Source organism: Opisthorchis viverrini (assembly GCF_000715545.1).
Source record: "Opisthorchis viverrini unplaced genomic scaffold opera_v5_123, whole genome shotgun sequence".
In the NCBI taxonomy this organism is placed as follows: domain Eukaryota; kingdom Metazoa; phylum Platyhelminthes; class Trematoda; order Opisthorchiida; family Opisthorchiidae; genus Opisthorchis; species Opisthorchis viverrini.
This window is the reverse complement of record NW_008751777.1, coordinates 490,207-513,498: the sequence shown is the minus strand read 5'-3', so window position 1 is coordinate 513,498 and position 23,292 is coordinate 490,207. Positions and strand designations below refer to the sequence as shown.

At 43.5% G+C, this 23,292-nt stretch overlaps 1 protein-coding gene across 1 annotated transcript in view; it reads left to right on the top strand.

Annotated features, from left to right (window-relative positions):
- Positions 1 to 16,726: 16,726 nt before the first annotated feature.
- Positions 16,727 to 23,292, top strand: part of T265_06043 (hypothetical protein) — a gene marked incomplete at both ends in the record, with an annotated part of 14,501 nt that continues 7,935 nt past the window's right edge. Inside the window, 2 exons of the mRNA XM_009171213.1 lie at positions 16,727 to 16,974; positions 21,899 to 22,021. Of these exons, the coding sequence (XP_009169477.1) occupies positions 16,755 to 16,974; positions 21,899 to 22,021 (343 nt within the window). The remainder of the gene's footprint in view (positions 16,975 to 21,898; positions 22,022 to 23,292) is intronic.

Below are 23,292 nucleotides of genomic sequence, written 5' to 3'. Positions count from 1 at the left end.
AAAGCTGCCCCTACTCAGTTTTCATCTAGGACCGGATTAAAAACTCACTTTTTTCTAGGCACTGTTCCAGTGAACGATCTTGTGTAAACAAGTAATGACGCAACCACGTAGACAATTATCTCGTGACGTGTGATGATAAAAGATGGATAGAAAAATGAATTCACAACGTTTTGGGACGTAAACTTCATTTTTCTGAGGTCAACAACTATTGATCAAAGGTCATAGTGACTTAGCTATTCCTCTACAAAATACATACAACACAGTTTCGAATGTATACCGTCATTGTATCAAAATCATGCAGAAATTTGGGCGATAAACCTTTTTGTTTCAGAATTCGGCAACAGGCTGAGAAATGAAACTAGCGTACCAGTGAATACGTAAGTTTACAAATTTGAAAATTGACTTTGTTGGGCTTCATCCCTGTGCTCACATGTGAAAGTTGCTGCTGTCTGAGAAAATACAACTCACTCTTAAGTTGGACTTCTCCTAAAAAGGGAAAACTTGGAATTAAAGATTTCTTACTGAAGGGGATATTTCACATTTATTTCAGGTGAAACCGTTTATATGCTAGACCTCTGGACTCACACCTGTATATGCTATATTACGAAAGTAAAAAGTTGGCTGCATAGGAATTCACATTTCCCCGGAAATCGTGATCACTGCTTTGATACTTTTAACGTTACTGAGTTGGGCTGCTTGAGGCCGCAACGTTTCAAACACGACAGCAAGGCCACGAAAGTTAGGAGTGATCGATTAGTTACTGGGCTTCTCAGGAATGAATCAATGACTAGCAGGTTTTCAAACTATACCTTCGGCTTGCTTTTATTGATCTCCCGTCTATGTGTGTCAGATGAAACTAATCAAGGTCTCGCCAAGATCTGGGGCAGCCGAAAACGAAAAAAAAACATTTGCTGAAGAATGACTGCCGATTAGCCAGTCATCAAGCGCAATTTACAGACTACTGAAAATGCCAGTCAACGGTCGTTAGCCCACGAAATCTGAAAACAAATAGGGAAGATGGGCGTCCTCTCTGGATAATGGAAGGTACGTGTGCATGCTCCTTTTTAGTGCCTTATGGGAAAGCTAGATGTATGCATATTCCAGAGCAGCACTTAGGTTGCCTAACTCACCACTGTACTGTCCACAAGTTGTGTTTGTTTTTTTATTATCATATTTTAGCTCACCTTAATTTTTAACGCGGATAAATTGAACCATCGCCTTTAGTGTCCAAAACGTACCAATCTCCACGCTGTCTCCCGAAAGAGCAAACAGGGTGAAGTTATTTTGTTTCCTTAAGAATTAAATTTGTCTATTGCAGGTCTCTTAAAATGTGTAGTCAAGTATGCTAAAAATTGTAAGATTTTGCGACTTGATTTCAAAATTTAGGCACCATTCGTGAGCTCTGGAAATCAATTTACCCAAAATATGAGGCGGTCCTCATGCAATTGCTGTTTATGTGCTCTGATTACGCGTTTGGATAATTCTCACACTACTCACCGAAAAACGCGGCAAATCCTGTGAAAAATGAATGTTGCACTCTTAAATTGTCATAACCACGCATTGTGGGTTTGTCAGTAGACAAGATTTATTTTTCGGATTTCTAAAAACGGATTCGTCTGGGGTTCGAGTCTGCGGAGCGACATTGGTCTATGTACGTTGTAAAGTAAGAATTGTTTCCTAATTTCACTGACCTTGAACATAACGATGATCTGGGCATTCTTCGACTTGATTGTATTGGACAAAATGAAACTGATAATGCACAACGCTTTAGACTACATAGTTTGTGGTCCAGTCAAAAAGGAAATTGTGCGCATTTAGATTTGTCGGAAAAATCTTTCCAGGGATCACCAAATTCCAAAAGACGTACGTTCTTGGTTACGTCTATTGGATGTCATCAATAAATGGAAATCGAAACAAAACGATTTGATAATATGCGGTAAGATATGACGTGTCTTCAAAGTAGCTGCCATTGTATGTTTTTGTAGTGCGCTACTCATAAGGTTGCTGAAAACTCCTCGGGTAGTAGTAGTGTATTAGAAAAACATATGTATCGCGATATCTCGAATATCGTAGCGACTGAAACATGAAGCGGCCTGGGGCAGCACATTCCGTTGCCTGGAAACATCAAAATTGAGAGATTCAGCTGGGTTCCAGGTGAGTCTCTCGGAAAACCAAATCAGTTTGCAAATGAGTGTATCTGGATAGCTGCCATTATCTTGGTCGTCTTGAATTTGCGCTCATGTTTCATTTTCTCTACAGCAGATCAGACACTGTTGAACAAATTTATGTCTCTATCAAACAGTGGGAAACATGAACAGGAATTGTGTATACACTAAGGTCCCTTTATAGGAGAGATGGCCAGGGAGCTTCACGCCGGAATCGGAGAGCACAGGAGAACAGGGCGCTGAGGAACGCAGATGAATATCGAGCTCTAGTGAAAGACTCGGGGATTGCGGGGCACGCACTGGACACGGGGAACAAAAAAGATTTTAAAATCTTTGAGGTTTTGAGGCGAGGACTACGGTCCACGCCACGGAGAGTGATGGCTGAGACGGTAGAAATCGCCAAGCATCCCAGGATAGGAGCGGTGGAAATGCCAAGGGTTTGGAGAACGAACTTAGATCAGTCGAGCTGACACGTCGTGGTGTGCGGTTATCAGAAAGAGGAGTGATCAACACAAGTAGGTCAGATCCTCCACCCCTACATCTGAAATGTTGGAGCAGTGACAAGCCCACGCCGACAAACTAGATCCGTCAGTGGCACTTAAGTCGAACGATTACTTGCAGCACCTTGAACTGGAAGGTTAAGAAACCAACCCCGATTACAAATACTTTGAAAAATTCCCCAAGCTCATCAACCGCAAGATCTATGCGACACTCAACACTGATCTAGTGCGCTAACATGAAGATGTCTTCGTGATCGATTCTCTGTCTGTCTTGAAACCTGACCAACTTGGTTACTTGTCCCGATGAAGCTTTTGTGTCAAAAGCAAAACGTTGCTCAAATAGGGAACTACCGATTTTTTACCAAGCCCTTCTGGAACAAAATTTAAGGACAACAATCCCACCAGAGGCGTAAATTCGGAATGTAAACAGTAAAGTGCGATTTTGATGTTTCGCTCATCAAAACCTGGCTCGTTGTGAAACGAAAATGACCGTGTGCTTGAAGTTGCAAGTGCAGCCAGCGCAAAACTAAAATTTCCTCGGTTCCCCGTAATGTCACTGAAATCACAGCAAATAATATTGGAAATAATTTTATCGCCACACCAGTTTTACCGACTTGAGGTTTCTTAAAATTCTATAAAACTATTTTCTCGAATATACTGCAAACTAGTTTTTTTTCCAGAGACTCACTTGGAACCCAGCTGAATCTCTCGTTTGTGATGTTCTCAGGCAACTGAATGTGCTTCACCAGGCCGCCTCATGTTTCAGTCGCTACGATATTCGAGATATCGCGATACATGTAAATATTTGTAATGCACGAAAGTTTCTGAAAAGCCATCGACAGCCGGCGTCAGGTTTCGCCCTTTTTGGGGCTCATCAGGTAGGCGCAGTCCCCGGGTTTTCGTCAACCTTGTGTTTTGCTTGAAACCGAACTGCACGGAATTAGGGGATATACACTCATTTGCAAACTAATTTGGTTTGACCCAAAAAGGACGGAACCGGTCGTGGGGTGTCGACGGATTTTAAGCAACCTTATGAGTAGCACATTGCAAAGATCGAAATTACTACTGCTAACGGCGACAAAAAGGGGGACAACAACTGGGTACAACAGCTGGAAACCGGTGATTTTTCGAGACGCTGTTGTGTTACCACACCGAATATAAATTTCTAAAAATCGAATGCTTTATCCTTATTTCAGTAGCTCTTTGGATCAGTTCAAATTCTGAAACTATTTTAGACCAATCAAAACGAACGGAAGGCCATGCCTGTGTTACTAAAAGAAAGCCCGTTAACATCAAGACTTCTTGAGTACAGACGTACCAAAGTGATACTGGAAAGCGATACAAACACCACATTGTTTGCGCGCTAAGCTCTGCTAACACAGGTTCCTACTTTTGCAAATTCACTGCGGACAAAATCACACATCAGGTTACTGCTCAAATATCCCCATGGTTTGAAAAAGAACACATTAATGTTTTCGGGTCTTCAGGTCAGTACATATCTAATGGTTGAAGTGGGAGCGAAAAATGAAATACGCTGCGAAGATTGTTTAGTGAAATGCAAAGCGTGGAGACAAGAGCGAGTGATTACCTGCGCCCCGCATATCGCATCTGGTTGGATGCTGTGAGACAGTCAAGAGGGCTGTTGAGTGGCTTGGCCGGTTGTCACATGACCAAGGCAGACTCAGCGTTCGTACGAAACGCTTTTGACAGCATAGTGCCGGGTTTCGCAGGCGTACAGTGACTGCCTCGGCCGTTGTCAAGCAACGCCGTTGAATAGATACTGGTAGTCTATTTGGCACGCGGTGAATGATTTGAAATGGCTCATTTGGAATGACTACGTGCCCGGTGGGATGGCTGAACCGTTGAGGTTAGTGGTATTCCGGTAAGAGAGGTGCTCGTGTATTCTCTTAGAAAGTTGCCGTATCGTGTGCCCAACATAATCTGTTGAACAACAGCAGGAGAAAGAATACACAACCATATTTTGGGTGAGGACTGGTATTTTGTCCTTGAGGTTCAAATTGAGCTAGGGGGTTGTTGTAAACCAAGACCGCAGAGTTCCAGCTAGAAACGTGCGTTGTAGGGATTGAGACCCATGGCGATTGACCATGTCCGTCAACAGATCGCCTTTATACGGTAAACTCAAGTATATTGCCTTCTTTCCAAAGGTTTTGATGGGCGGTTGGATTGGACACATTCTTGGTTATCACTGAAAATCACTCTGATAACTGAGGTACTGGAATGGGGCACTCTTTTGGTGGAGAGTCCCGTTCCCTTCTCTTCTCGTGTGGTCAGTCGTGCGTCCTTCAAACTCATCGACCTTCATAAGAACTGTTCTTGGTGGACACCATCATCGGTAACCCATAGTTAGAGCAAGTGTAGACGCTCCCATCACCCTCCTGGTCTTCATTTCCTAGCCAACCATATGCACGGTTTATCACACAAGTTCGAGTGTGTCAGAAACCTCAATGTAAATACTTTGCTACATATGGCTAAAGTTGAGAAATTCCGGTTCTTCGAGATGATGTTGAGGCTTCCTACCACTCCATACTCCAAGGGAAACTACTCACAAGGTTGTGAAAACTCTTCGACAACCCACGACCGGTTTCGCCTACCTGATGAGCCCCAAGAAGGGCGAAACCTGTCGTGGGCTATCGAAGTGTTTTCAGCAACCTTGTGAGTAGTTTCCCTTGTGAAAATATACTGCGATATCTCGAATATCGTGCCAACGAAACATGAGGCGGCTTGTGTACAGCACATTCAGTTGTGGAATATCATAAACGAGAGGTTCAGTTTAGTCTCTCGTGAAAACCAAATTGATTTGCAAATGAGTGTATTTAGCGAAGTAAATTGTAGTATTGTCCTCTCCTACAAGGTTAAATTGACTTTTTAATCTGTTCAACAGATGTAGCTACACTCTAGTGGTGACCTTCATGTTGGCATACCTTAATTTATGCACCGAGTTAGCTGATGCATCTCGGTTGACTGAAAGAAATTCACCATTACGGTCATCCACACGGAGTACTGCGAAGCACTCACAGGCCTTGAGCACTCTGGGAGTCAGACGATGCTCGGGGATCACATGATAATACCTAATAAAGTTAACGCCTTTCTGATTATTTTGCTTCCAAAACGGACCTTTTGTAACCTCATTTTACCCGAACGCGTTTGTTTGACTACGTTGTTATGGCGTAGTTTCTAGACAGCAAAGGCGTTTCACTATCGAAAATGGCTTGATTTGCTGTATTCTTTTGACCTTTGAATGTTTTCTAGAGGACTTCAATCATCCTCTGTCTTGCCAAGAAGCCCCAAAGAGTCGTGAAAGCCGTACGGATTCTCAGCTTCGCAAAAACATCCCAAAATGAAACAAACAGGTATGATCCCTTTCGTTTCCCTAAAATGGGGAAAATTTTAGCTGGTCCACTGAAGCATCTTCGATGTATCAGATCCATCTGAAAAAATGCTGATGATCAAGTGGGATAGAAAGAGGCAACGTGGGAGAGCGCTTTGAGACCCAATCTCGGCGGCGACCTATCTCGGGAACCACCCTTATAAGAAGTAATTACTGAACTTTGGTCCGAAAGTGCAACATAGCTGGATCTGTTTGGAGCGGCCCTGCACAAAGAGGTAGTCTCTCCAGCCAACGCTCCACATTGGAAATAACGTTTCATGGTGGGATCCACTTTCAGGAGTGGTCTCTGCCGGGTCGTTGGCTTTTCATTTTTGTTCCCACACACTATCTTTCTAGACTCAATGGATGTAAGGAAGCAAGTGAACAGATTGGAAAGAACGCAACACTGGGTTCAGGTAATCAGTGAAAGTTGGAGATTGTGCATGGTTCACGAAATCTATTCATTTGCACACCAATTTGGTTTCCATTGGAGACTTAAACGAATCCCAGCTGAATCTATCCCGTTTATGATGGTTCTCTTCGAATAAATCTGCTGCCCAATTGCCGCAGAGTGTCCTTCTTTGTGGTAAACTACTCACAAGGTTATTAAAAACTCTTCTTTAACGCCTGATTGGTTTCATCCTTGTCGCAGCTCCGCAGGTGGCGCAATTCTCTAGTTTACGTTCTACCTGGACCCAATTTGGACTGTTTTCGGGAAATACACTCAGTTGCAAATCAATTTGGTTTTCCCGAGAGACTCACCTACATCTCTCGTTAATGATATTCTTTACACGAGTGTGCTACATAAAGGCCGACTCGTGTTTCAGTCAGTTCGATACTCCAGGAATTCCAACACGTTGTTGTCCAGGCGTGTCGGATAATTTTTAGAAAACTTGTGGTGCAAAAGTGCAGAATTTTTGTAACCAGAACATTCTTAGAGCCGGACACTTGGGGTTGTCCTCGGGAACGAACGAACACCAGGATGCCTGGTCATGTTTGAGCTCATTTCAAGTCTGGAATTATCACAAATACATAAGTGAAACTGAGGAAACCAATGTGGCATATGGAAACTGCAAAATGAAAATTTTACTCCCCAAACCTGGGGACTTTGCACTGCTAGAATTGATGGGCCAGGTCAATTTGACATATGGCGGTCACCTTTGAGGAGCCATCTTTTTCGAGAAGCCAGCTGGTTAAATGCGCTGTAAATATCATCATAAACTTTTCTCCGCAGCAAACAACCAAAAACAACCGTAATTTCAAGTGGCATTGCAAATGGAAACCTGGCATTTCAACTCTTTTCTGAGCTTCTGGCTAGTGGAATAGATAACGCCGACTGTGGGAAAGTTCTGTCGATATGTCTTTGTGAACAGGATGTCCACCGGGCTAGGCAAGAAAGTCTATACGGGCAGACAGCTTATGCTCTCATATCAACACCTTCTGCTTGGTAGCGTGAAGGGACTGGCCCTCGACTGACAAAAGCTGCTGGTAGTTGTCAACAGTTGGACAAACCCAGACAGATAATTGTGTGAACATCTGGTACGAGTCTGGCTGATTTTATAGATGGCGCCGTACGCAAAAAAACAACAACCCATCTGCTGTTTTTCCGCACTGTCTACTGTTGAATACGGGTGAGGATTAATCACCGACAGAGGGGGGGGTGTTGGTGGTGAGAACGATATGCCTTTTCGAAAATTCAATGACTGTCATGCTCCGTACATTGAAGTAATCAGTCGGACATCATCACCGTCGTCTCCGGTGGATTTGCAAAAAAAGGACCAAGAGATTTGGCTAGACATGATGTGATAGACAACTTGGTTGATGTGTTTTCCAAATTGGGGTAAACGTGCACTACACAATACTTTTATCCATCTGTCCCACTACTGTAGGCGGATGCTAGTAGTAAGGGCAACAGAACCTTATTAGATGCTCTGCTGAACCGGAAATTGTTGAGTTAATCAAACTTGTAAGCGGATTAAAACAAAAATAGTCCTTCAGCCGCGACGCCCTTCTTATGCATAGCTTCCGTCAACTTGAAGGAAGCTGAAGTCGTAACAGGATCAATCGAAAAGTCAGGGTTGGGTTCAAACCACGGATCTTCTACTCGGTAAACTCATCGATAAGCATTGGTATGCAGCATCCGGCTTTATCAGAAAAAACGGGAAGCAACTAACTCCAGACATTCAACTAGTACTGCAGACAGTCCTCCAATCTCATAGTGTGAAACCTGTGCAAAAGGAAGGTGGCGATCGACTTTGGAAAGAAATCAGCCTATGCTGACAACCTGAGAAGTGCCGTACATCGGTTTCATTGTTTTTAGGGATTTTTGGTGGTGCGCAACTCACGAATCTGTAAACGGACTCGAACCCGCAGTCTTCAGCTGTTCCGTATAAGTGCAAGTTAAAACATTAAGCTGTCTGAATTCATATAAAAAAGATATTGCGCCCTCTGAAACGCTCTAACCAAACGAAAAACAGGAAGGAGAAGACTAGATGGGACCAAAATTCTGGGCATTAACTTTCCTAAGTATTACAGGACACTTCCTGAGGGAACACCACTTATAAGCTTGCTGAAAGCTCATTTGCAAACTAATCTGGTTTTCCGAAAGACTCACCTGGAACCCAGCTGAATCTCTCGTTTGTGATGTTTCCAGGCAGCTGAATGTACTGCACCAGGCCACCTCATGTTTCAGTCGCTACGATATTCGAGATACCGCGATACATGTATATATTTGTAGTGCACTACTCACTCACGACTGAGGACTGTGTCTGCCTGATGAGCCCCAATTTGGGCGAAACTGGTCGTGGGCTGTCGACGGATTTTCAGCAACCTTATGAGTTGTGCATTACAAATATATACTTGCTGGAAGCTCTTCAAATGTCACAACAAGTTCCGCCTTTATTGGGGCTCACTACGTTGGTGCAGTCCCCCAGTTTCCGTCTACTTGAACCCAAATGGGACAGATTTTGACGAATATTCGCATTTGCAAATCAATTCGGTTTTCACGGGTGACTCAACGAGGCTTTTCGTTTGTGATGTTCTTAAACAGAATGTGCTGCACCAAGCCGCCTCTTGTTTCGGTTATCCCGATATATTGCATAGACTTGATACGCTACTCATAAGGTTGATTAAAACTCTTCGACAGCCCACGATCGGCTTTGCCCAAATTGGTGCTCATCAGGGAGACGCGGTTCTAGAGTTTCCGTCACCCTTTTGTTTGGACACATTTCCAAATTTCTTGGGCATCGACTTTTTATCAACCCATAGGCTTTACCCCAGATGCCAGTGTGTTGACCGATTCCCCTTTATTCGGTACTTGAAAGCACTTAACGTGCACATGAAGGACAACTTCGCAACGGTTGTAGGTCTGAACACGTACTTCTACCTAGGGTGGTATCAGACCAATTCGCTCACTTACGCTGCTGGGTCTGATGAGCACCATGCTCTATGGTTCAGGACAAGTAACCAAACAAGTGAGATTTGGACATTCCGGACCAAAGTCGTCCTCATCTGTTTTCCTGGTGAAATTATCTTGAACAACAGTAGAACTGTTCAGACGAGGGTAACTTTGAAGCAACCGATCACTTTGCGACTGAGAATGCCCGTGCGCCTCAAATTCTCAAGTACCTAAGCGGCGAAGATTGAGCCCCATATTTCTGTAGACATAGAGAAACGAGACAGATAAAGTGACAGAGAGCTGTTCAAACAAAAAATGAGGTGAATATAGATGAAGTATGAATCAACTGCCCAACCACAAGTGCATCGATTGATTCGGTCACTCAGTAGGGAGTTAGTGTATGTGCCGGACAAATTCGCAGGACGATGGCCACAGATGTATACAAGTTTTTGACGTTTGACCTAGTCGGTCTCCTCCACCAGTTTGATTACATGTCTACAGGTATCGCTCAACAAACGGGTGTGAATTCATGGATTGAGCTGCCTCTACAGAATCGATCCGATGAACCCCTAAGTTAAGAAAATCGGCCGCTACGTTGGGCGCGCTTCTAAATCTCATTTTAGTTTGATCGATCACGAATCACGGTTCAATATTTCCAATAGGCATGGACATTTCACCCCATCAAAACTGTCGAATCCCTCGAACAGCAACCCAAGGTGACACTACCGTAAAATCTCGGAAGAGATCTTGGTCAACATCATCTATTTGCCGATTTCCTGTGGGCAACCTGCCCCGGGGCAAAGACATTTGAGACTGCTCCGAACAGAGGTTCCTTACTGTTTCGTTGCCCGAGTGCGCGCAATATCCACCAGATCAGAATGAAAAGCTTGTTTGCCACCTGGGGTTCACTCCACTCAAACCATGCTGCGTCAATCAAAGGATCAAATTTCAATCCTACTTCCGCCTGACAACTACCTGGTCAAACAGATCAGAAAATTTTCTCTCATTGTTGGTTTTCCTGAAAGTGATTTTAAGAGTGAGAAAGACAGTCAAGTTACATGTCTGGAAATCAGCCTTATATCGATGCAATGTACTACTCATAAGGTTGCTGAAAATCCATCGACAGCCCACGACCGGTTTCGCCCTTCTTGGTGCTCATCAGGTAGGCGCAGTCCCCGGGTTTCCGTCAACCGTAGGTTCTACTTGGAACCAAATTGGACGAAATCAGCGAATATGCACTCATTTGCAAACTAATTTGGTTTTTCGCGAGACCCACCTCGAACCCAGCTGAATCTCCCATTTGTGCTGTTTCCAGGCAACTGAATGTGCTGCACCAGGCCGCCTCATGTTTCAGTCGTTACGATATTCGAGATGTCGCGATACATGCATATTTGTAATGAGTCTCTCAGAAAACCAAATAAGTTTGCAAATGAGTGTATATTCGCTAATTTCGTTTCTAGCTGAACATAACATTGACTGCGCTTACCTGATGAGCTCCAAGAAGGGCGAAACCGATCGTGGGCTGCCAACAGATTTTCAGCAACCTTAATGAGTAGTGCATTACAAAGATATACATGTATCGCGATATCTCGAATATCGTAGCGACTGAAACGTGTGGTGGCCTGGTGCAGCACATTCAGTTGCCTAGAAACATCACAAACGAGAGATTCAGCTGGGTTCCAGGTGAGTCTCTCGGAAAACCAAATTCGTTTGCAAATGAGTGTATATTCGCTTTGCATCGAGTTTATTCACCAAACAGTTCGAGTCTTGTATGCTTCGAAGTTGGGGAAACAAACTGAGCGCTTACGGTATCCTCAATTCTACATCCAAAACAAGCTACCTGAGCCACAGTGTTATACAGTGTTTTATACAGTTCAGTTCGCATTACAAGTCTCTAATACGTATGGGATTAAAATCCGTCACCGGGGACTCCCCGAACGAAATGGTAACAGTTGACCTGTCCACCGAGCTCGGTTACAAAAGTTTCCTTACGAAATGGGAAGAAAAACGAGCAAAATCTTCATCGGTACGGAACATTTTTTCCACAGAAATACTGTGGATTGTTTTTGAGTAAATGTTTTGAAGATTTTTTAATTCCTAACTGATTTATTACGTCATTATTTGTTCAAGGACGAAGTCGACACCAAGTCACGTGACCTAACCCGTGAGATTTAAGGTTGGTGTGCTATGTATTATATCCTGCTTAAATGTAACATGATCATACGGACGACTAGCCATCCTCGACAGATCGATAAAGACCTTATCCACTAATCAGAAGCTGAACAGCCGTGGAGCAACAGCTCAACACCGTCCGGTTACCGCGCATACTGAAAAGACGGGATGAGTATACCATGTTTCAGCACACGAGACATATTTCGAGCATCTTAACCTCTCGAATGAAAGGAGAGTTATTCCACAGAGAATGTTTATTCCGCACGATTAATCAACTCATACCGACCTTGTCGTACAACAAAGCGGAACATTTAGTTGGTGCTCTCAAAAAGCTGGACAATCTGGAAAGTAACTGAAAACGCGGACGCCAATTTCCTGCGGTGGCCCCATTCAATCGCAAAAGGGGAGTTCATAGGAAACCTATCCTGGATGGCGTACAACAACAACAACACCCGAACTCTTCGTGATCTCTTTCACGCATTTCTACCAAATCATGCGCTGTCCACTTCGCAGTTTACGCCATTCTGAAGGAGGCGTAGAGAACAACACTCGTCTCGGTAGACGGTGTTTCAGCATACGCAGTACATGACCGAGCCATCGTATTCGGTGGTGCTGGATGTTTTCCGTGACTGAAATACCTGTCGCACAACCAGATGCCCGTTTTCTTGTCATCTGGTTACTAACATGATGACGCCACCCAAGACCAGTAGTGCTTCTGAGACATCGGTGGTCGAAAACCTGAAGACGCCTCACATCATGTACCCGCAGGGGCTATGTCTCGCCCCCATACAACAATACAGCCCCTACTGTAGTCTTAAGATCTAGTGAGATGCCTTTTTGACGCTACAAATAACACAAATTAGCAAACGTGATTCGAGTCTTTGAGATTCTCGCACTGACTTCATCAGACACAATTCCGTCGGAGTTAATACAACTACCGAGGTTTGTAAAATTCTCCACAACATCCAATGCTTCCCCTTGAACTCTAAAGAGTTTGTTCAGGGGCTGCACGATGTGAAGCTTGATCTTTCACTTCGAAGTTGCAAGGCGCAAGCCAAAATATGATATGATGGTGGTTGGTCTATTAAACAGGGCTCGTTTCCAAAGATGGGGGCAATGTGGTCTAAAGATAAAATACATAAAAGTCCAGATCGACAGGACCAACACAAGCAACGATTTGAACGTTTTGAAAACCTTTCAGCGCTCACCTCATTAGTTCATCAATGATAAAGTTGAACAGATCTGGAAAGAATGGACAGCTTTGTCGAACACCGCTTTTTGAAAGGAGGCTTTTGGGAAGCTCACACGGCCAGAAGTATGTGAATACTGGGGTCGGAGTATGTTCACAAAATTCTGCGGCACACCCTGTTCAGCAAGTGTGCTTAGCAGCACTGACCATTGGCGCGGAATCGAACGCGCCCCTAATGTGAAGGAACACCAGCGTTTCGGACCATTCGTACACATGGACGCTGCCATAACAGATGACAAATTGCGAGGATGTAAGGATGGAAAACCGCCGAGGAATCCAAAGAGATTGGGAAGTTTCGTTTAAGAGTTTCACTAGATTAATATTAGACCAAAGCAAAATTTGGAAAGTCCTTCGTATTCAATCATTTGAATGTGCTAACAATCGAGGCAAGAGCCACATCCCGCCAAGACATAGTTTGGGGACAACCAAGCTTCTTGTTTGTTCCTCAAAGGCCCGACAAGAAGTGAGGAGGTCAGCATCAGGTGTACGTTAGAGTCTCACCACTGAAAGTGCGTCTCGTATGGTTGTCAGAGTAAAACGTTAAACAAAGACTGTGGATGCCGATTAAGGAAGCACGACGCTTTAAACTCCAAAGCTAACTGACGAAATTTGGGCTGAATATAGAGAAAAGTCAGGTGCGGCTCGATAAATTCTCCTAGTGACACGTTAATAACTGTCGAGAATGAATGTATTAGTGAGCATCCTTCAAAGTAACCGCCTGAGAATCCACTGGGAGAAGTGACACCTGCGGTCAGTCCGATAGTCACCGAACCACCAAATGTTCAAACTACTATTTTGGAGTCACGGGCTCGAATTTCATGAGATGCGCACTGCTGGCGACTCTCGGTAAGGATGAGAAAGCTGTACAACAGAGGTTCTCAGCTTTTAGACAAAGACCAACTTCCGTAACACGATGAAGCTCTGGTTGAAATTTAATAAATCTACTCATACTATCATCAATTAGTATAGAAACTGATTTTAAACGCAGTCTAAAAACATCGTGAAATACCGCACACAATTCTTTTGCGGCTCGTACCAGTAGGATCCCTAGGAACTTCTGGTAGGCTGCACCAGAGCAACGGTAGATTTCATAAGTTTTTTGGCTACTTATAAATTGAAAGTAGGCGAGCGCCGAGAGTTTCTTAACCGACAACGCAGAACGAGTGGGAGATACAAACAGGCACTCCGAAGGAGTTCTTTCCAATCTGTTCAGCTTCACCGGCCGTTGCTTCAATCTTCACAACTTCTGTAAATACATTCAACTCCCTACCCTGCTTATAGAGCTGCATCGTACACGACTTGAAACCAACTGTAATCCCCAGGTGCGCCATTTGAACGAACCAATCGGATTCAGTAATTTCAAATTTTTTCATTTTATTCGTGGCATGCAACTACGTATGCGCAAGACTCAGTAAACGGATCAGAGCCTCGACGCGCAGCAGGCAAACTACCAGGAACATTGAATTTAGCTCCACACTTCACGAATCCGACGTGAGATTTAAGCGAAAACCCCTGAAATTTTTGCAATTTTTTCGTATTGATGGGCAGAAATGAACTGACACCTGCTTGAGATTTGATAAAATCAAATCGTCTGGTGCGCTTAAATGAACTAAATGATAGTAGACTGCTGTTTTGAAAGGTTTTATGTCGACGAACTTAACTCGGTGGAACTGAAAGGTCAACGGACGATGGGCCAGAGGCCATCGATTTTTTCAGTGGATCATTGTGAAGAACTGACTGGGGGACCGTGTATTTATCGTGATCGAGTCAAAGTGTGACTGGATGTGAGGTCGTCACATTTGGCCAGGTGGTAAGACGCGATGAAAAGAAGCTGGCTTTTTCTCAGTGAACAAAATGTTTTTGCGCTTCGGCTTGAAACGGGTCGTGTGTTGTGCGAATTTTTATTGGCTGACAGAAATGTCGAAATTTAGAGCTTGGTCGAAGTTCTCATCAGTCATATTGTTTACAAGTGGACTGTCTATACCACGCAGTTCTCGGCATTCGGCAAGTCACTAATAAGCTGGTGATATTGCCAGCTCAATTACGTTAGTTTCGTGCGAATAATTACCTGAACGAGAAAAATTCCTAATTGTCACACAAGGAAAGCGTTCAGGACTCACGAAATAGAAAAGAAGCAGTTGACAGGTAAAAAGAATGAAGGTCACTCGGCTATCCGACGCTTTATAACGTGGTTGGGTGAATTTTGAACTTCAGCACCGGAAAATCATACATAGCCCCTACACCAAATCAGTCTCCGTTAGGACAAAAGGCCTTTTGATTTCGTGCAATTTGGGGTTCAAGTTAGACATGAGGTTGATGGAAACTCGGGGACTGCACCTACCTGGTGAGCCTCAATAATGGCGAAACCGGTCGTGGGCTGTCGGCGAATCTTCAGCAACCTTATGAGTAGTACATTACAAAGATATACATGTATCGCGATACCTCGAATATCGTAGTACTTAAACATTGGTGCAGTACACTCAGTTGCCTGGAAACATCACAAACGAGAGATTCAGCTGGGTTCCAAGTGAGTCTGTCGCGAAACCAAATTCGTTTGCAAATGAGTGTATTTCGCTGCCTTCTGGATTACTTCATAAGACTGACTACATTTGATTTCCTTGCGGGAAGCGAATACTTTTTCCTGGTGCTAATAAATGATATCGAGATGCTCAGTCGGAACTTTGTTGTCTGACTCGGTCGTTCCAGCGAGTGTGGACACGGATTTTTCCTATTTCAGACTGCACGTTCAGTTTCACCCAGCATCTCTGAGTGTAAAAAACCGCGAATGGGTTAATGGGCTTGCGCGGTCTGATCTGGTTGCATTTGGAGGATAGACCGATGAAAATACGGAAGCTGCAAGATGTTTCGACCATCTGGGACAGTCGGTTTCAAAGAACACTGTCTTCGCAGTCAACATCAGATGGAACCGAGGGTGCCCTTAAGCTGTAACTCTCACACAAACGCTGTACGTACACCAGGTTCACGGTAGAGGAATGTGAACCTAAAACACTCCTGTTGATTCCATAGCTCTATTGGAGTGAGACGTTGAACTTGACGAATCGTGACACAATGGTAACTCATGGTATCTTCAAACCACTCCACCTCCAAAGTTGAATCATGCGTGCTGGGCTTTATAGCGGCCCCACTGACAAACACTCAGACTGTGGGGCGGTTCTGAGCATCCATCTTGGTTCGTTGATCAGCTGGTGTCTCGCCCAACCGTAGTGTTTAGTAGCCTAAACCTAATGTAGATTTTACCGGAACGTGGTACAGTAATGGTCGTTGAATTGGGTTCCTCATTTCGCCAAATACTCTCCGTTGTACGCTAATTTGGTTTTGATGACAGACGCAACTGAATCCAGATGAACATCCTGTTTATGATGATCATTTTCTTCATTTTTGATCTCTGTGTGCTATATGGAATTTTTTCAATTATAAAGTAAAAACAACGTAGTTGTAATCCGGCGTTCGGTTGCCGTGGGCGATCTTTCTCAAAGATTTCCACAATCATTTGAATACGAATGCAGCCACATTTGGGTGTGCCGTTTTTATTCGACACGCTAACTGGTAAATGATCCGTCTCGTCTGTCACGATCGCAAAGTGCCCCTATCGATTTCCTGTTGTTTCTCTCTCTCTCCCAGCCAAGGAACAGTCAACAGCGTGTCAGCGTTTGTCGCACTAATCACGCAATGCGCCAGTCAGTGAGGGGCACACGCACGCACGCACGCAGGCACGCACGCACGTACATGTAAGCATGCACACAAGCCACGCGATGGTTTGAGCTTGTGACCGCACCACAGCACACGCATAGAAAAAACAGACCAAACAAAACCCACATTGTGAATGGCGTCTCGGCCACAGCTGCAGCTCTGAACTGGAACAATGAGCAACGTGAAGCCGTTTGTCTCGGTTGAAGATGTGCGCAATATCGTGGAAAGGTACTATGACATTGTGGCCCAACAGGTGGATGAACTTGTCTCGTACGATGATCGCAACTTTCGGATTCAAACGAAAAGTGAACCGGGTACCACCAGCAATGACGGCACAGTCTATCTGCTCAAAATCTCCGGGTTTTTGGAGCAGAAAAGCGAGGAAATTTTGGGTAAGTTAGAATGTTCACGGTTGTGTGGCGTCCAATAGGAGAAGCCCCCACTCACGGTGATTCTGTTAGGGAGAAGCCGTCCCGTTTTGATGAGCTGGATTCACTCATGCACGTGCTGTTGAGGGGTTTGTTGGTATGGGACAAGAATCCTCTGGCTGGATGTGGAACAATGCACCGCTTTTTCGGTGATTGGGTGACTACTGATTCGATTTTTTCCATAAACTAGGCACGCCCGCATGGTAAGTCATTTAAAACGGTGGACGCCAAGATAGTGACCGGTTCTTTTTGCTTAACGAAAACGTCTCTACACGTACAAAACACTGACTAAATAGTTACTAATAATAGCAGTCAAGCTTGTGTTTATGTCCTCCTCTCCAACGACGCTAGCCGACTAATTTGGAATGTCTCCTCACCCGTCTCTACGCCAATGACGAGCATTCATAAGTCACCCGGGTCCTAGGCATAAGTCAATCTGAATCGCCTAAAATTTCTAAACTTCTCCCAGAAGAGGTGATGTTTCATTCCAACCCTTGCACTTTCTTCACACTTGAAGCTGCTCCAATGCAAAATACCAAGCCTAGTCTCACACAACCGAAATTATTTCTCTGGAGGGTATGAAGCACCTTTATCGTACAATTTCGTACACATTTCCCCAGTGGATCTCAAGGGACAAGCTTGGGGCTCAGGTGAAATCCACAAACTCTTGATTACACTCTGCCTGCTTAGAGACGGACCGTTACACGATCAACATAGCCTTAGGTTCACTCTACTCAGCCTTGTCGACCGTCAAACATGCTAGTTAAATTGCCCGAACTACCGTTAAAAGGAAGAAGGCCTTCACTGCGGGGTTATTCATTAGGAAATGCCAACTGACCGGTGACAGACCATTGGACAGGGAAGCAAAACTCGCATTTGCATCTACTTTACAAAAACTGGACACCCAGCTTCTCCCGAACGCGTCTTCTTGAACTTTCCTGGAGATTCATTAACTTTACTCATTCGTCGGTCAAATCCAAGCAAATGTTACAAAGTGGCTGCGCAAATTCCGCAACAGATCTCCCCTTTTCAAAAGACGCAAAGCGAAATTCTACGAACAACACATACTACTCGCGTGCCTCCCCATCAATAGTATCACCGTTACACCGTGAGGAGTGACCGACATAAGGCTTAAGATCAGTTGCAAAATTGAGTTCACTTGGTCTGAGGATGCTGTCAAGTTCACATAAACTTTTATCGGACACCCGTTTATGATATTTTCGATTGTGTTCTCCCCATTATGGTATCCTTTTATGGGATGCGCTGTTTCATCTTTCAGATGACACGATATTCGAGATATCGCAGCAAATTTCCTTGACAGAGCACGCTACTTAAAAAGCAGCACGTTCGGGTGACGAATATCATAAGCGTGATTCATTGGAATTTCCCGCTTACACACACATGAGATGATTTCATCATTTAGGCGCGATTTGCAGAACCTACGGTTGGCTGTCGAACGGTTCTCAGTAGACATGTGAGTAGTGTGTTGTCAAGAGCATTCTTCGGAGTTATTTCACTATCTTATCGAGTGTGTTTCAGCTGGACATAGAGATCCGTCTCTGTTTAAGCAGAGATGACCTTTCGTCTCAGGAGCAGTGCAGTATTAGTCTGCAACTCAGCTCTGCAGTACACGTCTGATAAGGCGTCAAAAATGATATGTGAAAATTTGTGCGAGACTTTGTGCGGAAATTCGCATGCTGTTCGATTTGTCCATTTCATTGCTTGAAAAAGACATTATTGAGAGGTTTGACACTTTACTGTTTATCTGGAAAAGCTGATACGCTTCCTGCTTTGGAGGATCAAGGCATACTGGGGACGAATGGGCAGTGAAGGAGCAAACAGTACTACTTTCCGGATAACCTCAACGATGTGTACCTCGGTTTGAGTGAAGGAGAGCCAAGCGCAAAAACTAGTCTATCATGCATGCAGAACGCTTTTCGAATTTGTTCTGGCCTGAACAACAGTAGCATGCTAATAGAATGCGTCATCCGTCGGGTGCATTCAAACAACCTGTCGGTGTAAGCGCCTCATGCCAGTACGCCTTTGTCACGTGACACACTTGCCGTTCCAGTTTAAACTAAACATTCAGATAAGACCGGTTAGCTGACTACGTTTCTACCCTTCTGGTTGGATGAAAAAACTTCGCCGTTCACTACAATATGTGTTGTTATTTTAGTCAGTATACGTTTGTTGACCTGAATAAGAGATCCAGAAACTCGTGGTCATCTTCTAACAGCTAGTTAGCTCAGCTGACAAGAATTTCAGTATCACTCAAGGTTGCGAAAACTTCGCTCATGCAGTTTAGTGAGGACTGAACTGGTGACTCCTCTAATCGTTCGTTGCAGCAAGGCTTTAGAGATTTGTTCATGGTAATCGGTGTTAAAACTGGCTGTACGAGATCTCCAATCGGTAGGTTGTTTAACGCACAGTCGGTCGAGTCAGTTCCACTAGCCTAGCGATCTCCTGACGTCCCGAGGATACACGCGCATGAATGAGGCAGTCTGGGTGACGATATGGGATACTGAAAACAATCTGGTTGCAGGGCCAAGAGTTATTCTTATCTCAGACATAACACAGTCAAAACACCAGCAATGTTAACATTCTGTGAATGTGGCATAAACTGACGGGTAATGTCCCAGCGGGGGGTCGAAATTTGGAAATGCCGGCTGGATATGGCAACGCGGGAAAGGATGTCTCACTTTCAACAGGATCAGCTCGGATTGTGAACAAATCAGTCGAGCGTGAAATGGAACTAACAGAATGTAAGATGGAGCAGTGAGGATGGAATGTCTGACCGATTAAGGACACACAAACAGTACCGTTCTCAACAGTTCGAGCGGAGTGCTTTTTGGGAAGAATAAAACCGCGATAGGCAGTTCGATGGTCGTCACCTCGAAGGGGATTAAGAGTGCCTTGTGCTATAGAGCCAATAATCATAGGGGGGGGGGGGGTCGAACTTTGGAAGTGCCGGCTGTAAACATCCGAACAGCAAGATCTGGCAACGCGAGAAAAAATGTCCCATTTTCAACAGGGTCAGCTCGGATTGTGAACAAATCAGTCGAGCGTGAAATGGAACTGACAGAATGTAAGATGGAGCAGTGAGGATGGAATGTCTGGCCGATTAAGGACACACAAACAGTACCGTTCTCAACAGTTCGAACGGAGTGCTTTTTGGGAAGGCAATAGGCAGTTCGATGGGTGTCACCTCGAAGGGAAATAAGGGTGCCTTGTGCTATAGAGCCAATAATTATATGACAAAAACAGAAGGCACGAATAAAACGAGAATTCTCGCAAACGAGTAGATTATTTTGATCCCAGCTGTATAGTTAGACCTCTAACGTCTCGAAGATGCACACGCGGTGATCTTTGACCCATTACAAGGGATGAGACGTTCCACATAACTCTGCTTCGAAGAACCCTATGAACAGGTTCGCTTCAAGCAGGAAGTGTGCCAAAATACTGGTAGCTCGGGCGTGTTCGTTGACGGTAGCTATTGATTTATTCACCGAGCTCGGCAGTTAGCTTGCAAACGTTTCGTCACCAATCGACATGGTCCACCGAGGTTTTTGTAGACATCGTTTCTGTGTGGATTGTTTGTTTACGGAGAATCCGTGTTGGTTTCTGCCCCTATTGACGCCAATCGATTTGCTCATGTGTACTAAGCTGAGACAGCATCAGCAAAATAGATCTATGGTTGGCAAATTGATTGCAAACGTTTCATCACCAATCGAGGTGACATCATCAGTGCGCTACTGTGGAGCGTAGGAGTGCGTAGCACTCGGCTGGTGATGAAACGTTTGCAATCAAATTGCCCAGCTCAGCGAACAGGCCAATGACCACCATCTATGCTACCTGAGCTACCAACATTTTCCTCTATAGAAAATAGATCTATTTACTATGTGGTTAGAACGCTAATTTATTGACCGAAATGTCCGTGGTTCGAACCCGAACTCTGCTTCCTGACTTCCCCTGTCTAGGCTTGGGCAACCTGCCAGTATCCCAGCCCTCGTTTTTCCTTCGGGTGGCATGGCAGTTAGGCATTGAAAGGGTGTTCCGGCTGAACGGTTATTGATTATGATATCTATTTACAAACTATTTTATTTTCAAAGGGAAACTCAACTGAATCCCAACTGAATCTCTCGTTTGGAGTGACTTTCTTCAATTGAATGTGCTACACAACGGCAACCTCATGTTTCGTGCTATCGCAGCGTACCTTCTTGAAAGAACACACTACTCGTGAGGACTACATTCTACTCAAATAAAGAATATCATAAAGAAGAGATTCGTTTGATTCTCACAACTGCTTTCACAACTGACTCTATCTAATTATCCACGTAAAATTTGGTGTTCAAGTAGGTTTAGAGAAACATTCGAGAAACAGTCTAGAAAAAGGCGTTTCTCTACAACTTTGTCCATTTATTAAGAGGTCAACCGGAACTCGAGATTATCAGTATTTTATCGTATCAGATGTTCCGTGTTTCACACGAGTGAATTTCAAGGTGAAACCCCGTAGACGTCAAGCAGCTTCCTACCATAATCGCTTATCCCTACTTGCTTTGTAACCAACAGCGTCGGCACCCTTTACCGGTAACAGGAATCTACAGAGACAATAAGCCAGTTGGCATCCACAACTTGTTCCTATCTGATTATCCGCCGGCATTTTTCTAGAGGTAGTGTTGGACACGGCACGATCCCTCTCGAGAGCAGCTATCTCACTCGTTTGTCTCTTACGAGGTTTCATAATCACAGTGTCCTCAAAATCCAGCATCCCATCTGTTTTTAACCTCATGAGAAGGTTTTTGTCTGTCTATATCCCCAAGAAGGTGAACAATACCCATTTTCTCCTCTCCTATGACGCGCTGCTAACGCGATATTCTTATCGACGTAGCCATCCATAATGGGATTATGCAATATCTACATGATCAGGGACTGCTGGTGCAAAGACCGCTTCTGTCAGTGAACCAAAGGACCGTGGAAACCATTGATCTCCCCACTTCTCACTCTGATCCAGGTGAGTGAGTGTGCAAGTGCCGTTTAGCTGCCGCAAAACCCTCTTGGGTTAGATAGATAGATAGATAGATAGATAGATAGATAGATAGATAGATTGGATAGATAGATAGATAGATAGATAGATAGATAGATAGATAGATAGATAGATAGATAGATAGATAGATAGATAGATAGATAGATAGATAGATAGATAGATAGATAGATAGATAGATAGATAGATAGATAGATAGATAGATAGATAGATAGATAGATAGATAGATAGATAGATAGATAGATAGATAGATAGATAGATAGATAGATAGATAGATAGATAGATAGATAGATAGATAGATAGATAGATAGATAGATAGATAGATAGATAGATAGATAGATAGATAGATAGATAGATAGATAGATAGATAGATAGATAGATAGATAGATAGATAGATAGATAGATAGATAGATAGATAGATAGATAGATAGATAGATAGATAGATAGATAGATAGATAGATAGATAGATAGATAGATAGATAGATAGATAGATAGATAGATAGATAGATAGATAGATAGATAGATAGATAGATAGATAGATAGATAGATAGATAGATAGATAGATAGATAGATAGATAGATAGATAGATAGATAGATAGATAGATAGATAGATAGATAGATAGATAGATAGATAGATAGATAGATAGATAGATAGATAGATAGATAGATAGATAGATAGATAGATAGATAGATAGATAGATAGATAGATAGATAGATAGATAGATAGATAGATAGATAGATAGATAGATAGATAGATAGATAGATAGATAGATAGATAGATAGATAGATAGATAGATAGATAGATAGATAGATAGATAGATAGATAGATAGATAGATAGATAGATAGATAGATAGATAGATAGATAGATAGATAGATAGATAGATAGATAGATAGATAGATAGATAGATAGATAGATAGATAGATAGATAGATAGATAGATAGATAGATAGATAGATAGATAGATAGATAGATAGATAGATAGATAAAATGGGTTCATAAACCAATGTATCAATTAAGTACTTCCCCTTCGCATGATCGAATATCCACATGTTTGTATGAGCAATTCTTCAGGAACATTCACTTGGATGAAAAGTGCTGCCTGAATGGGGATAGTAATAACATCACCATTCGTGGCATACCGAGCTTCAGACGGACTATCTGATATTTTTACGGGAACTCTTGATGGGCTTGCGCTCGATGGCGATGCGGATTTTGATGCTTGAAATCCGAAATGCTTTGT